The sequence below is a fragment of the Bidens hawaiensis genome, unplaced genomic scaffold (genome assembly GCF_021521415.1).
Source record: "Bidens hawaiensis isolate Kalapana, Puna unplaced genomic scaffold, B.hawaiensis_p1.1 tig00023821_1, whole genome shotgun sequence".
Lineage (NCBI taxonomy): Eukaryota > Viridiplantae > Streptophyta > Magnoliopsida > Asterales > Asteraceae > Bidens > Bidens hawaiensis.
In genome coordinates, this window is record NW_027493747.1 from 220100 (window position 1) to 237051 (window position 16952).

Here is a 16952-nt window from a genome sequence, read left to right on the forward strand (position 1 = left end):
TTTAATACGGTACAAACGAACCAAACCGATACCAAGCAGTAGGTGTTTAAAAAAGCAACTAGTTAAATAAGGCCAAAAAATTGAAAGACTAGAAGTTTATTATTACACATGAAATTAAAGCAGTGGGCGTGATGTTTTGAATAAATTAGTTGTTCCCAAAATCATCTCAGACAGACCTATAATAAACTCCTTCCTCGAAGTTTGAACAACCTCTTTAGGTTCTATCCCGCCGGAATATTCAATTCTCTCCGATCTCTGCAGATTCCGTGACATCTTCTGATTTGAGATCCCTTAACAGAGCAGCAGTAGCAGTTACATAATAATCATAATAAAATTAGGTGAAAATGTCAGTTCAAGACTATCTGGATAAGCACATGCTCTCTCGGAAGATCGAAGATGCCGTTAATGCCGCCGTTAGGGCTAAAACCGCCGATCCAGTTCTATTCATTGTCAGTTTCTTCATTCTCTCTTTAAGTTTTCTATCTAATTCAATATTATGCTTATTAGGTTTTAATTGGACATTGATTATCATGCTTAACACTTAAATTACTTACTTGTTTATGCAATTTTCTATGTGCTATTTTATGTTGATTAGATTATTATGATGATAATAAGAGGTTTCATGACTTGCAAACTTGTTTATGTATATGCAGTCTAATCATATGCGGAAAGCTGTTCCGTCCGCTATTACCAAGGTTAAAGCCAGGCAAATTCTTGATAGTAGAGGAATTCCGACGGTTGAAGTTGACTTGTATACTAATAAAGGAATGTTTAGAGCTTCTGCTCCAAGCGGTGCTCCTTCTGGAATGTAATTCTCTTTTAAGAGTTGCTTTTATTGCTTCCTTTTTCTGGTATGACTGTTTCGACCGGGATGGAATATTTAAGGTACGTCTACATTTTTACGTGACGCAGGTATGGTGCTATTGAGTTACGCGATGGAGATAAGGCAACGTATCTTGGAAACGGTGTGAGCAAAGCTGTTAAGAATATTAATGAGAAGATAGCGGAAGCTATAGTTGGCATGGATCCGATTCTTCAGAATCAGATTGATCAGGCAATGATAGACTTGGACAAGACAGAGAAAAAGGTGCCCAACCCGTTATGAATTTGATTTATCAGTATCATCTATTTGGATTGTGCTTGTTACAAAGCCTTATGTAACTGAATGATAATATATGCAATAGATGTTTCTATTTATACTGTACAGCGATGTCCTGTGCTTGTTTTGGTGCTGTTAAATAAACATATGTTAGTTTGCTTCTACTAATAGTGTATGTTATGGAAAATATAACGTGTTTATCATTTATCTAGGGTGAACTTGGAGCAAATGCAATACTAGCTGTTTCAATTGCTGCTTGCAGAGCTGGAGCCGCGGAGAAGGATGTATGTGCGCATAAACTATTTTACTTGCTTTTATTTAACCATTGTAGAAGAATTATTCAAGTTAATTTAAACATTATCTTCTTTGTTTTAAAGCAAATTGAAGTGACATCTGCATTAAACTATTGTTTTAGATTCCACTTTACAAACATATTGCTGATCTTGCTGGTGGAGGAAACCATGTTCTTCCTGTTCCTGCGTTCACACTAATAAGTGGTGGAAAACATGCTGGGAACAATTTACCTATACGAGTAAGCTGGTGTTTGACTTCATGTCGTTCATTTCTGTAACATACTTTTTATGATAAACTTTCATGGTTTTTCTGCTTATGTGAGTTTATTGTGAATGTGTAAAATCAATATGATCAGGAGATAATGATTCTTCCAGTTGGCGCACAAACATTTGAGGAGGCGATGCAAATGGGATCTGAGACGTATCATCACTTAAAGGTGACTTCCTACCAACTTTAGATTATTATTATTATTATTATTATTATTATTATTATTTGCATTTGGGTATAGATATTGTTGGACAACTAATATAAGGTGCACACATATATCCATTACTAAAGACTGTTGGTTAAACCATATCACTTGCATAACTTTTGCTCAACAAGTACCATAGTTTTCTTCTACAACTCAGAAATGCATTTACCCAAAACCATTGGTATCATGTTTATGTTTGTTTTCATCACGCCTTTAATGTTATGCCAACAGGTTTGTATGCCTCAAATTTTTCTTGTTTTTAGGGAATAACCACAGCTGTCAGGTTTAAATTGACAAAATAATAAGACACCCTGAATGTTAACTCTGTCCTGTATCTGAGTGAGCCATATTCTTATTAATAATTAAGTTTCATTTTAAATCTATTCATGCAAAATTGAATGTTTAACAGATTAACATCACAATCTCATGCTGTTTATTCTTTGCACACTTAAATTCATTGTAACTTGAAATATATTGGGTACACACATACGGACATATCAGAAGCATAGTTGGCAGGGTTACAGTTAAATGAACCCTAGTAGATATGGTACACAACTTTTCCCTGCAATAATCCCAAAAACACTGTCTTGCTGCAAAGCTTTGATGGTGCACATCCTTTATCTGTTCAAGATATGCTAATTACACCTTATTTTGCAAATTCATTATGTGTACATGTGCAGGCTGTTGTTGCAGAGAAATATGGTCCACATGGATGTACTGTTGTTGAAGATGGCGGCCTTGCTCCTGATATCACCAGGCATGTCTCCCATCAATTAAGTGTGATCTCCTGAAATCTCGATGACTCAATTGGTGATTTTAGTGGTCTACTTTTGCAGCTTTAAAGAAGGACTTGATCTTGTAATGGAGGCAATTGGCAGAACAGGCTATTCCACTAAACTGAAGCTTGCAATTGACGTTGCTGCCACTGATTTCTGCATAGGTAACTAATAATTTATAATGCATAATTTTAATTTTTGTTTAGTATGTGTACATCTTACCCTCCTCAGACCCTACCATAGCATTGCTATTGGTGGGATATACTGAGTACGATGATGATGATGATGATGATGTTTAGTATGTGTACATTGACTACTGCATGTATATTTTTTTTTTTGCAAAATCCTGACATCTCTATTTCTTCTTATTTAGGTTCAAAGTATGATTTGGATTTCAAATCTCCAAAAAAATCAGGACAAAACTTCAAGTCAGGAGAAGAAATGATTGAGATATACAAAGAACTATGTAGAGGTATATGAACATCTCAAAAAAATATTTCTTTGCTAAGGATGCTACAAGTGGTTTTATATATCAAACTAACAATACTTCTTTCTGAGTTTTAGAATATCCGATTGTGTCAATTGAGGATCCATTTGACAAGGAGGATTGGGAACAAGTCAAGTTTTTTTCCGGGCTTGGAATTTGCCAGGTTTGTTTATCATAAGTAAACTTAGATATGATTTAAGCTAGTTTTTGTGACCTTACATGACTGTTTGTATATATGCAGGTTGTTGGAGATGGCTTGTTGATGTCGAATCCAAAACGTATAGAAAGAGCCATTCAGGAAAATGCTTATGATGCACTTGTTCTCAAGGTATATGCAGATTTATGAATTTTGTTGTTAAAACTTCCCATTTAGGATACGCATTGCTGTTCAGGACAAGTGTTTGAAGGTCTTCTAGAAACATAACATGCTGATATGAACCCATCACACAAGAAGGGTCGGTCAAAGTCAAAGCTATTTATTGTACCTAGTCAAAGTCATCTATAAGGAGTCAAAGTCGCTTAATTAGGGGAGTCAAGGGCTGAATTAGGGGAGTCAAAGTCAAGAGGCGTATTTAGTGGAGAAATTCCTTATGACCTTTTTAGTATAAACTAGGTTAGCTACCCGTGTAGTACACGGGCCAGAATAAATAAATTTATTTAAACAATAACATAATGTGACATACAAAAAAATTTGTTCAACAGATATAAAGATATATTATATGGTATAATAAATTACACACTATGCAATATGGAAATAAAAAATTTATATATCTCTAAATATTTCTTGATACACAATATGTGTAGTTTTATTTGTAAATTTACTTGTTTTTTCAAAACTTAGTAGTTTCACATTGTTTTTGATTTTAACTCTAGATAATGCAACAAATAACTGGTCATGAGTTAAAACAAATTGTCTAAAAAACAAACCAACAATCTACAATGATTGACATTCGCTTTTGTTAATCTTAATTCCAAACAAAAATTAAGTGAAAATTTCATTCTTTAACATTAGTACTTTTATCTATAGGTGTAGGATTTAAAAAAAAATAATAAATAAAAATGTGAGTTCCAATATTATTTCCGGATATGATTTCGGCTTCTATAGCACAGTTATCATATTGTATTTTCACATGTAGCTTAATTTCATTTCATAGACCAATTTTCTAGTTAATATTTTAATCAGCATCAATTCAACATCAGCTTTTAGAACTAACCTATGACTTAACAACCTTATATTTTGAGGTCATTTAAAAAGTCAAGAAACTAATACTTTCTTGTAACGTATCATTTTATGTTTGTTAGATACCATATGAAGAATATAAAGATATACAAAGTCAATTCATCATCTGATTAACAGTGTGCTAACGTTTAACATTTGTATTCCAAAGGTAAGAAGTTGTCTTTACCGCATGAAAAACCAAAACATGTAGTATAGTGTTAATATTTTTGTGGATTTTTAAGAACTTAACATAAATGATGGGTTGATTAAATAACAAATTAAAAAAATGTTGTAAATGGCTACTTTTTTAAACCAACCCGTGGATCGAAACCCATTCTAATAATAAATTGTTTTGACTTGAGCCATGTTTGATTCTTTAACCGGTTAAAAAACCAGTCGTTTGAATTAATATAAACACCGAGAATACTTTAATAGTTAATTTGTCTTTTAAGAGTTTGAATGATTAAAAAGAAAAAAAATGTATTTAATATGAGAGAGAGGAAGGAAAATTTAAAATAAAAAATTATTAATAATAAGTTATGTATATGCAGATTTATGAATTTTGTTGTTAAAACTTCCCATTTAGGATACGCATTGCTGTTCAGGACAAGTGTTTTAAGGTCTTCTAGAAACATAACATGCTGATACGAACCCATCACACAAGAAGGGTCGGGTCAAAGTCAAAGCTATTTATTGGACCTAGTCAAAGAGATAAACTTGGTAAATGATTGTATATTGATTGTATGTTCAATTGAGATACAATATGGTCCTATATATAGATCTATACAAGTCATCATTAGGGCCGGCTATTAGTGTCTAGGGATTGGCCCATGTTATACAAGTGATATCGATCAATACTCCCCCTCAAGCTAAGGCCGGGGACCAATTCTTAGCTTGGACTTCAAAAAGAGAAAACGTTCTGATGGTAGTGGCTTTGTGAAAATGTCAGCAATCTGATCATGTGTGGAAATAAACTGAACAAATAACTTCCTTTGAGCAACCTTCTCTCGAACAAAATGAAAGTCTACTTCCACATGCTTTGTTCTGGCATGGAAGACTGGATTGGCAGATAGGTATGTGGCTCCTAGATTATCACACCATAGGATTGGAGCAATCTGCATTGGGACACGTAGTTCTCTCAACAATGTTTCAAGCCAAGTTAATTCAGCAACCGTGTCAGCCAAGGCCTTGTATTCAGATTCCGTGGATGACCGAGATACAGTTTTTTGTTTTCTAGCTGACCATGAGATTAGATTCGACCCAAGATATATTGCATATCCCCCCGTGGATCGACGGTCATCCGGACACCCAGCCCAGTCGGCATCAGAAAATGCAGTTAAATTTTGAGCGTCTGTATAGGCATGTAGAACAGGAGAAGATCTGCTAGAGAGTAAAAGACCATGATCTGCTGTCCCGTGTAGATAGCGTAAGATACGTTTAACAGCGGACCAATGATTTTCAGTGGGGGAATGCATGAACTGACAAACTTTGTTAACCGCAAAGGTGATGTCAGGTCGTGATAGGGTGACATACTGTAATGCCCCAACCATTTGTCTATACTTAACAGGATCATCAAACGGAGAACTGTCACCAAGATGAAGAGAAGCATTGGTGGTGCAAGGTGACGGCACCGGTTTGGATTGTGATAATTTTGCACGTTCCAACAATTCAGTAATGTATTTCCTTTGAGAAAGGATGATATCAGACCCTGATCGGACCACTTCAATGCCCAAAAAATAAGATAGAGGACCCATATCTTGTATAGCAAATGATTGACTAAGACGGTGCACAATGTGATCAATGGCCTGGGTGTTATTGCCTGTCAAAATAATGTCATCAACATATACCAGCATATATAGTATCGTCCCATTTTGTGAATATATAAATAAAGACGGATCGGTTTTAGATCCCTTGAAACCGAGAGCAATCAAGGCAGAAGAGAGACGTTCGAACCATGCTCTAGGTGCCTGTTTGAGACCATACAAGAATTTATGTAATAGACACACGTGATTCGGTTTACCGGGGTCGATGAATCCTTGTGGTTGTTTCAGATAGACTGTTTCTTTTAGATCCCCATGTAAAAATGCATTTTGAACATCAAGTTGTCGGAGAGTCCACCGGTTTGTAACGGCTAAGGAAAGAACAACTCTGATGGTGGTGGGTTTCACCACTGGGCTAAAGGTTTCAGTGTAGTCAATGCCAGCTTGCTGATGGAAACCTTTTGCAACTAGACGCGCCTTGTATCGCTTAACTGCCCCATGTTGATCGCGTTTTACTTTATAAACCCATTTGCAATCAACCACATTAGTGTTTGGAACACGGGGAACCAAAGACCATGTACCATTACGGAGAAGTGCGGAGTATTCATCCGCCATAGCCTTACGCCAGTGAGCCTCTTTATTGGCAACGGCAAAGGAGGTGGGTTCGATGTTAGGTGGACTAGTGGAGGTATGGTATGAGGTGGGATTAAAGTATTGGTTTTGTTTGGGGTTAGGTCTTAGGTTAGCTGGTCGTTGGCGAGGTGGAGTGGGTGGAGTAGGTACGGTGGGAGTGGCAGAAGGATATGTGGTGTTGGTCTGTTGTGATGATTGTGGTTGTTGAGATGGGGTAGAGTAACGGTCGAAGGCAGAGATTGGAGTGGTTTGTGGGGCTGTACGACGAGAATAGGTATTAGTGGGCTGAGTAGTGGTGGTTTGGTCTGGTTGTGAGGATGTATCATTGGTTGTGTGAGAGGTTGGAATTTGGGTTGAAGGTGATGGTATGGTATGGGCCGGTTTTGGTGAGATAGTGGTGGCAGATTCGGGTGGGTCGGTGTGGACTGGTTCTGGTGGAATGGTGTGTGCCGGTTGTGAAGTGGTATGGTCTGCTGGTGTATCAGTTGGCATAGGAAAGGGACCGGTTGGATAAGAGGAAACATAGGGATTGATAGGTGTAGGGGGTGACTGGTCGGTAGAATTAAGTAGAAAAGGGAAGGTGTTTTCATGGAACCGAACATGACGGGCAATGTAAATGCGTTCGGAGACGGGGTCAAAACAACGATAACCATGATGAGAAGTGTTATATCCAAGGAAAACACACGGTGAAGAGCGGAAATCCATTTTATGTGGATTATAAGGACGAAGATATGGAAAGCATTGGCAGCCAAAGACACGAAGGAAGGAGAAATCAGGTGGGTGTTTGAACAAGTGCTCGAAAGGAGATATTGTGGAGTTTGTGCGAGAAGGCATGCGATTTATCAAGTAGACGGCTGTTTCAAAGGCAAAATGCCAAAAACGTTGAGGGACGGAGGCCTGTGACATTAATGTTAGACCGGTTTCAACAACGTGCCGGTGACGTCGCTCAACAATACCGTTCTGTTCGCTAGTATGGGACAAGAGAGACGATGAGTAATGCCTATTGTGGCAAAGAAAGAGGAGAGATTTCGGAATTCTCCTCCCCAATCAGACTGTACAGTTTTAAGTTTAGTAGAAAATTGTCGTTCAGCCATAGTCACAAATTGTTTAAAAACTGCAAAGACATCAGATTTGCGTTTCAAGGGAAACAACCACATGAATTTGGAGAAATGATCAACACATAATAGAAAATAATTGTGGCCATCAAAGGAAGGTACAGGGGCTGGCCCCCAAACATCACAAAATACTAAATCCAAAACACACGTACTTTTATAATCAGAAGATAATAAATGTAGTTTGGAAGATTTTCCAACTGAACATGGATTACAATGAAAATCAAAAGTCTTAGCAGAAACAGGTAAATGATATTTAGAAAGCATTGTCTTGAATAATTGAGAATGTGGATGTCCCAATCGTTGATGCCAGGTGGTTGTTGAAGCACGAGTTGTGGAAAAAGCAACTTTTGGAATTGGCTGGTTTATTGGAAGTTTAAGAGAGTAGAGTCCACCGTCACTTGGACCCGTGAGGAGGGTAATGTGTGTAGACTTGTCCTTCACAGAAAAAAAAGTAGCATGAAATTCAAAATAGACATGATTATCTTCACAGAATTTTTGTACAGAAAGAAGGTTTTTCTTGAGGGCGGGAACATGAAGAATGTTGTTCAGGTAAAAGGTTTTGTTAGGAGAGGAAAATTTTTTTGAACCAATATGTAGAATAGGGAGGGCCGTACCGTTACCAACTTGTAGGTTATCATCACCAAAGTAAGGCTCAGCGGAGTCAAACCCTGACATATCTAATGCTCCATGGCCATTGGAACCTGTGTCTGGAAGCCAGTTGGTGTAAGCTTGTGAGCGATGGTCTGCATAGTTAGCAGACGGTTGTCGTGACCGGATGGTAGATGGGTCTCTGTTTGGGCATTGAGATGGGACATGTCCTATCCCGCACCTGTTACAAGTTCCATACACAGTATTTTGATTAGATGCCCAACTAAACTGACCTGAGTTTCGAGTTCCGTGGCTGCGATTGTAGTTGTTGATGTTTCGACCACCACGGCCACCACGGGTACCACGGCCGCGTGAGTAATGTGACTGTCCAGCCCTGTTTGTATAAAAGGCTTGAGGTGTGGAGGTTTGTGAGGAACCCGGGGCTGGTTGAAGTTGAAAACCGAGACGGGCAACCATCTGCTGAATGGCCTGAACAGTGTCAGGAGGAGCCGAGGCAGAACTTGCTGCAGTGGCAGCCGTGAAGGCTTGTACAGGGGCAACTTCAGAGGTTGGTTTCCTGATTAGAAACTCATGGTCAGCAATGAGACTGGGAAGCTCAGAGAACACAGCCCGAAAGTCTCTGGCCAGGAGGCCTTGTTTGACTCCATTATACTCTTCACGAAGACCTGCAACAACTAACATAACAACATCTTTGTCAGGCATTGGATGTCCAATATTCGCAAGGGCATTTGCGTATTCTTGTGCCCGAGCGAGATATGCAGCAGAGGTTTCATCCCCTTTCATTTGAATTTTCAGTAGCTGCGTTTTCAGTGTGAATTCTCTTGAAGAAGTATGGGGGGCATAAGCACGTTCAAGAGTAAGCCACACATCACGGGAAGTATCACCTTGAACATGCTGAAAAGAAGCTTCTGAGATGGTTGAGGTGAGTATCATGAGGACGTGGGCATCATTAGATAACCAAGCTGTGTGGTTGGGATTAGGGATGGGAACAACAGCAGCAACATCCTTGTCTGATGTTCCCTGTGATGATGAAATTGTGGATGGAGGGCAGGGAATACTCCCATCAATATAACCGAAGAGTCCATTGGTAACAAGAAACGGCTTGATCATAGCCTTCCAATGTCCATAGTTTGTAGGAGACAAAGTGAAGGCAAACTTGTGAGAGTTGTGTGAGGTTTTCTCGGTAGTAGAGAAGGCTGCGAGGAGGGCCATTGTGTAGCCGAAAAGAAGGGATCAAGGCTTGGAAAAAGAAGAAATTGGCGGCTGATGAACAGTGACGATGAACAGTGTCACGGCTAGGGTTAGGTTGCAGGCAATTGTAATTGCTGGAAGGTGGCGGCTGATTAGGGTTAGGCTCTGATACCAAGATAAACTTGGTAAATGATTGTATATTGATTGTATGTTCAATTGAGATACAATATGGTCCTATATATAGATCTATACAAGTCATCATTAGGGCCGGCTATTAGTGTCTAGGGATTGGCCCATGTTATACAAGTGATATCGATCAATACAAAGTCATCTATAAGGAGTCAATGTCGCTTAATTAGGGAAGTCAAGGGCTGAATTAGGGGAGTCAAAGTCAAGAGGCGTATTTAGTGGAGAAATTCCTTATGACCTTTTTAGTATAAATAAAGCCAGGTCTCTTCTATTTCAAGGAGTCTAAGTTATCTAAAATATATCAAGTTCTATTGTAACTGTAATATGGAGACTAACCCTTCTCGAATTGGGTCTTTTATCTAAGCAATCGAATCTTTTGCTTGAGTCCAGATTCTAGACTCTATCACATGCCTATTATTGAACATGTCTTTTAATATGTGATCGTTCTATGCTCCATCTATCTGAAAATAAACGCAATGTTTGGTTTGATACACAATAGGGTGTTTAAAATGCAGGTGAATCAACTTGGGACGGTGACAGAAGCCATTGAAGTAGTGAAGATGGCAAAGGATTCTAAATGGGGGGTGGTGATATCACAAAGAAGTGGGGAGACTGATGATTCTTTTCTAGCTGATCTGTCGGTTGGTCTTGCCACGGGTCAGATAAAAGCAGGTGCTCCTTGCCGAGGAGAGCGGTTAGCCAAGTACAATCAGGTGTGTTTTATTTTGTGTTTTCTCAAATCAACATAGTTCTGTTATTATCATTACCCAAACTTTTTTATCAGTATATGCATATAATAAAGTAAACAGCTGTTGAGGGATCCCTAAACTGTTGGCATTTTGGTGCTCCCTCTGATAGAAAAATAAATAAAGCTCATTTACTGTGTTTAAATTTTAAACTTCAAGTTTTTGTGCAGTTAATTAGAATTGAAGAAGAGATTGGTGAACAAGCTAGTTATGTTGGTGAGAGCTGGAGGCATTCTTGACCATTTTCTTAAAAAGTTGTGTTTTTGATCCATAGCAACCGAATGCATCAGCCTGGTCAGTGAAATGTCACTTATTTGAGTGTAATTTTTCAAGTTTTATTTTTCCATATATGACATAAAACAGATAAATCAAGATAAGATTGTTGATTTGTTTGGTAGATCTTATTGAGTTGGGATGTTTTAAGTGGTTGTAATGTTTGTGTTTTGCTTGTGAATTATAATTACATGTTACCATCAAGCTACAATGATCAAGTTGTGTAACATGCCAAAACGTCTTCATGTTAAGATGGGTTATGAGCAAAATTAATTTAGATAACAATGGGTCGTGTTATATGAGTATCATTTTAGATTTTAGAAAAAGAAGTATTGAAATGAGTTCCCCGGTCATGTTTTTATGGAGAATGGCGGTAGTGATATTAATGGTGGTGCTAATGCAAACAGTTGTGGCAACAATGGCCAAAGCAATGATGAATAAGTGATGGCAACAAACAAACCGTTATAAGTTGGCAAATTTTCTAAATAATGTTTGTTTTAACCTGTTGTATATCAATAAACTTAAAACTGATGACTTGTGTTGAACTAAAGAAGCCTATATGTAAGTATAAACTGGTAAGATTGAACACGCCCATTGCGGTGGGAGTGTCACTGGAATTTGGCCAATATTAGTTTGTTTAGTCATGGTGCCAGCACCCGATATATCAATTGAAAGAAACAAGCAAATGAGTAAAGCCATGATATGTGTTAATGGATATCGACAAGTGTTTAAACCGATCGAGAAACCATAAAACGTATACTAGTTGTAGTTGGCCAATTTTAGTTCTTGCTTCCCTTTTCTGTTACTTGCGTCTATTGGTTCAAGACTTGCTGCAAACAATCGATTCAATTGGCAATCTATGTATAAATAATGATAAAATTACCATTACAGCACTACCCACACTTACATTACTCTACATTGGGTTTTCAAATAATGGAATGTATACCAACATTTCACTCATTTCTTAATAAATGGTTCATGATTGATAACTCTAATCAAGAGTCATTAGTCTGAACTCTGAAGTTAAAAGATAACAAGAAAAATTCTAATAAAATAAAAGAAAACAATCTGGCCAAATTCTTGTGGGTACAACTAACACAGTACTTCGGTTCAGTTGGAGATATTTCACTCATTTCTTGAAAAATGGTACATGATTGATCTTTAACAAACAACTAACAAAGCAGCTTACAACTTGATTCAAGCTTTGTTGTCCTCTTCATCTTCTTCAATCTTTGGAGCCAAATAGAACCTGATATAACCCATCTCGGCTATCTTGTACTCCACCACTACCGGAAGCTCTGAAGACAAACTGATTGTAACCGTGTTTGATAACGGAGTTGCCTTTGTAAACGAGTTCATGTATCTTAAGGCAAATGTCAAAGACACTCATCTCTATGATTGTTGCTTCCTCTGGCTGCAAATATATTCACAACCCCACAATTAAAATCTCCCATCATGATATTCAACAATATCCCATATTGATAGCATGCATACCTTGTCTACTGTAGTGTTCTGCCTGCAAACAACGTTAGCCGTTCCGATATCACCTCGTGTTGAGAACTTAACGCCCTCCTTGGTCACAGAAATCACAACTGCAACCAACAACCAACCCAAAAAAATGTAACATATTTCTAACTATTGTTACTTCTAATCAAAGGGCATATCAACATATTTGTCAAACCAATATTTCTAACCATTGGTCACTCTCTTAGAAGTTTGACCCACCCAACTTCTTTTCCTTCTTTGAACTTTTGACCGAACCCAATATCTTCAACAATACATTTTTTTTATTTTAGCTTATAGCACACTCAATCATCCATACTTCATCAAATCCCATTTTCACTTTGTACATTTAAAAATGAATCATCATCAACTAAAATTTTGAAGAAAATAGTTTGCCCGCCAGGTGTTTGACAAAACGCCTCAATGAAATAATCTTTGTTTTTGGTGTTTTGAGGAGGGGAGGGCAACGGGTGGTTGCTCTCCTCCTTACTCTTTGGTTCGGGTGTTCATTCCTCAAACTCAACTCGAGTTTTGTTTTATTATTATTTTTCTTGGTGTGGTACTTGGCTACCGGGGTGTTTTGTGGGTCGGGGGTGGTATGACCGGGGCTATTGAGGAGTTTGTTTGGCCGTGTCCGTTTAGAGGCTTCCACTGTTGCCCGGATGGATTACCGGGGTCCAAGGGGGTTCGATTGGCCGCACATATTAAGCGGCTTCATTTGTCATCGGATGACAAGAAAGAGACCTTACGGGAGGCGATCTCGACAAATTTGGATTTGTTTATTTCGGTTGGTGAGGCTTTAAAGGTCTCGCGTAGGTGGATGTGTGGAGCGTGTATGGAGTCACATGCTCTCCGTCGGGGGTGCCATCATGATGACGGGTCAGTCTGGTACAAGTGTGTCACGGGAGATGTGGAGGAATATATAGTGGGGATTGCGAAGCCACATGTTGGGAGGGAAGTTGTCGCGGTGGGAAGGGTGGAGGTGGATGTAGCTCTCCTTGAGCGTGTCTTCACTCTTCCTATTACGACTGTTAAAAACATTCCTCATAGTTGTCGTATGGCTTTTTCCCAAGCCTTAGTGGGTGCTCTGGGTAAGGTGGCGGCTATGCCAGAGTCTGTTGAGGCGTGGGTGAAACTGTTGTTACCACGTTGCACCTTACGAGTTTTCAGACCTTCTAATCGTCAGCAACGCAGGTCTGGCAATAGAAAGTCTGAGCAATGCCGAATTATTCAACGGTCACTATCCGCTTGGGGTGACCGTGGCGGTTTCTTTGAGCTCCTTATATCGCTTTTTAACCAACCCCTAGGAGATGCCCCGGGTGGTGATGCGTTTGTACCCGAGTCTGACAACGCCGGGTTGGGCGCCAATGTTAAACAATGTTTGCGAAAAGTTGCGGACGGGCATTTCACTGCTGCGGTCAAGGTATTATGCTCTTCAGGGGTTGCACCTTTCGGTAAGGATACTTTGAACGCTTTGTTGTCTAAGCATCCCATCATGGCACCTCCGATTATGCCTGCTTCCTTGCTTTCTGAGTCCCCTTGTCGTGAACGTTGATAGTGTGCTTGGGTGCATTAAGTCTTTCCCTAAAGGGACTTCGTGTGGGCGGGACGGTTTGCGAGCCCAACACATTTTAGATGCGTTGTGCGGAGAGGGGTCTCCGATTGCGGATGGTTTGCTCAAGGCTATCTCTGCGGTGGTTAATTTATTTTTGGGGGGAAGGTGTCCTAAGGTGTTGGCAGAGTTTGTTGCGTCTGCCCCACTTACGCCGTTGCTTAAACCGGACAATGGGATTAGACCTATTGCCGTTGGGGCCATTTGGAGGCGGTTGGTCTCTAAGGTGGCTATGAGGGGTGTCGGGAAGGAGATGGTTAAATACCTCGGTGACTTTCAATTTGGGGTGGGAGTCCCCAGTGGGGCAGAGGCCGTGCTTCATAGCGCGAACAGGTTTCTAAATCAGTTTCATTCGGATGGGTCATTGGCTATGCTTACTGTTGATTTCTCCAATGCCTTCAACTTAGTAGATAGGACGACCCTTCTACATGAGGTTCGGAGTCGATGTCCTTCCATTTCTCTTTGGGTGGATTTTTTATATGGGCAGTCGGCTAGGTTATATGTGGGTGATACTTTCATTAAATCCACCACTGAGGTTCAACAGGGGGACCCTCTTGGGCCTCTCCTTTTTGCCTTAGCTTTGCACCCACTTGTTCACCAAATCAGAGATCGGTGCAAGCTTCTCTTTCATGCTTGGTACTTGGATGATGGCACGATTATCGGGGATACTAGAAAGGTAGCCAAAGCATTAGATATTATCAGGTCTGAGGGGCCTCGTTTGGGTCTTGAATTAAACGTTAAGAAAACAGAGTTATTTTGGCCAACATGCAATGGGGTGAAGGCACAGGAGGGGTTGTTCCCTTGCGGGATTGGAAGGCCGGTGCTTGGCGTGAAACTCCTTGGTGGTGCTGTAAGCCAGGATGCGGAGTTTATCAGCAGTTTGGCTATGAAAAGGGCATCTAGCGCTGTGGAACTGATGAGCTGTCTCCCAAGACTTCGGGATCCTCAATGCGAGTTTCTTTTGCTTCGCTCATGTATGGGAGTCGCCAAGCTTTTGTTCGGTTTGAGAACATGCCAACCTATGTATGTGGGGGAAGCTGTTTCTATATTTGACAATGGTCTTCGAAGGGCGATTGAGGACATCGTGGTTTGTGGAGGTCCGTTCTTTGGGGATCTCCAATGGAGGTTGGCGTCACTTCCGATCCGTTATGGGGGGTTGGGTCTCTGTTCGGCCGAGGATGTATCTACATATGCTTTTGTGGCTTCGGGAGCACAGTCGTGGTGTTTGCAAGACCATATTCTTCGGGGTTGTGATATTCATAGGTTGGACTCTGATTATGGGTGTGCGATGGATCTTTTACGTACTTCACTTCCAGATTTTGATCTTAGCGGGTTCTCTAATAAGGACACCGCCCCCCCTAAAGCCCAACATGTTGTGGCGAGTGCCTTATTTAGTGGAATCTTCAAGAGTTTAGAAGTGAAGTTTGATCTATCCCCTCGCCAAAAGGCGGTGTTTGAATGCCTTCAGGCTCCTCGGGCTCAGAATTTTCTAACGGCTATCCCCATTGAAGGATTAGGCCAACGTATGTCGGGTTTGGAGTATCGGGCTATCCTTAAGTACCGGTTAATGATCCCTATGTTCCCGACGGATGAACCTTGCCCAATTTGTCGCAAGGTCTGTTTGGATTCTTTTGGTGACCATGCGGTGCATTGCAAAGAATTGCCTGGCTTTAAATACAGACATGATCTGGTTAGGGATGTTCTGTGTGATGTTCTTAAACGGGCAGGGATTTCTGCTAAAAAGGAGGCCCCTGTTAACTTTCTCACGGATCCTATTGAAGGGAGGTCTACTTTACGACCAGCTGATATTCTTGTGTTCGGGTGGGCAGGGGGGAAACACGCCTGTGTAGATCTTACAGGAGTGTCTCCTCTTGTTGGGCTCAGGGACCGTGGGTTTGTTGTGGGTCAGGCTGTGTTGAAGGCTGAATCGGGCAAAGTTGTTAAACACGAGAAAGCTTGTTTAGATAATCAACATGTCTTTCTACCATTTGGCCTTTGATACATTTGGTTTTCTGGCTCCATAGGCTGTGAAATTTTTGAGTAGGGTTCAGCGCGTCGTACACGGAACCTCTTCAGCTTCTAGGTCTCAAAGCTTCGTTTTTAGCAGGATTGGCTTTGCTGTTCAAAAGGGGGTTGCGGCGCAGCTTGTTGCCCGTTTGCCTGCCACTTTATTGTAATCGTTTTATAGTAAAAACTACCTGTATCACCAATGCTGCTAAGATCTTTACAAATCCTGGCAAACTCAGATGAAGGCATCCTAACAATGGCATGGTACTCAGCTTCAGGGATTCCAAGGTGCTTGCTATCAATGTCCATGAGCTTCATCTCAAAATCAGCAATCTTATCTTGAGCTGCAGAAAACAGGCTCGATAAATACAAAAAATGTTACAAGTAACTACAACAAAAGAACTTACTAGGGCTTTCGAACATGAAAGTAACGGTGTCGCTGCCATCGTCGGCCTTGCTGTCATGGTTTCCGGCGCACCTGAGCATCTTGGAGATGTTATTGAGGTTGATGCCCATGGAGAGGTTGCGAGGGACTCCATCACCTTCTTCAGGAGACTCCCCTGAACCAGCCTTAGCTCCAACATTATTAATTTCTTTTTCTTTCTTTCCGGTCTAGGGTTAGGGCTGAGTGTTTTATAGTCACAATGATTCATTCCCGCCACAATTTGGGCGTGGAGGGAACTGGGATGGATGATTTTATTTTAATGAATTATAGAAGTTTTTGGGCGTGGGATATTGTACACAGTTTGAGGATCTGGGCTAATATTTGCAGCTTTAAGTTCTAATTACTAAAAATAAACATACCTTTACTCAAGTTCCTTTAACAAAACATTTTCTATATTAATAAAACTTAAATGGGTATATTTTGTTTTCTTTCTTAACTATGCTAGTCGAAATGTATTTATGGTAATTGACAGTTTGATATGCAGTGTGATATTACCTTAATCATATTTATCTAATCTTTATT

The 16952-nt window shown here is 40.1% G+C and overlaps 1 protein-coding gene and 1 pseudogene across 2 annotated transcripts; one reads left to right on the forward strand and one right to left on the reverse strand.

Moving 5' to 3' along the window:
* Positions 1 to 284: 284 nt before the first annotated feature.
* Positions 285 to 11035, forward strand: LOC143568186 (cytosolic enolase 3-like). Its single transcript, XM_077054398.1, has 13 exons — positions 285 to 449; positions 654 to 808; positions 913 to 1087; positions 1312 to 1383; positions 1515 to 1631; positions 1749 to 1829; positions 2546 to 2622; positions 2702 to 2805; positions 3015 to 3113; positions 3206 to 3291; positions 3370 to 3456; positions 10360 to 10557; positions 10761 to 11035. Exons 1-13 carry the CDS (start codon positions 345 to 347, stop codon positions 10827 to 10829), a joined length of 1425 nt encoding a protein of 474 aa, XP_076910513.1. The 5' UTR covers positions 285 to 344; the 3' UTR covers positions 10830 to 11035.
* Positions 11036 to 11915: 880 nt separating this feature from the next.
* Positions 11916 to 16569, reverse strand: LOC143568181 (proliferating cell nuclear antigen-like; annotated as a pseudogene). Its single transcript, XR_013141536.1, has 4 exons — positions 16393 to 16569; positions 16177 to 16329; positions 12358 to 12455; positions 11916 to 12277 (listed from the first exon to the last, which is right to left on the reverse strand). The product of XR_013141536.1 is annotated as a proliferating cell nuclear antigen-like (transcript).
* Between the last annotated feature and the right edge of the window lie 383 nt (positions 16570 to 16952).

What these genes read in the sequence shown, in the direction of transcription:
- LOC143568186 (XM_077054398.1), top strand. Translation starts at nt 345, where the DNA reads ATGTCAGTTCAAGACTATCTGGATAAGCACATGCTCTCTCGGAAGATC. An exon ending in GGAACAATTTACCTATACGA is followed by an intron (nt 1,632 to 1,748) that starts GTAAGCTGGTGT and finishes CAATATGATCAG; the next exon opens with GAGATAATGATTCTTCCAGT. An exon ending in CTTGCTCCTGATATCACCAG is followed by an intron (nt 2,623 to 2,701) that starts GCATGTCTCCCA and finishes CTACTTTTGCAG; the next exon opens with CTTTAAAGAAGGACTTGATC.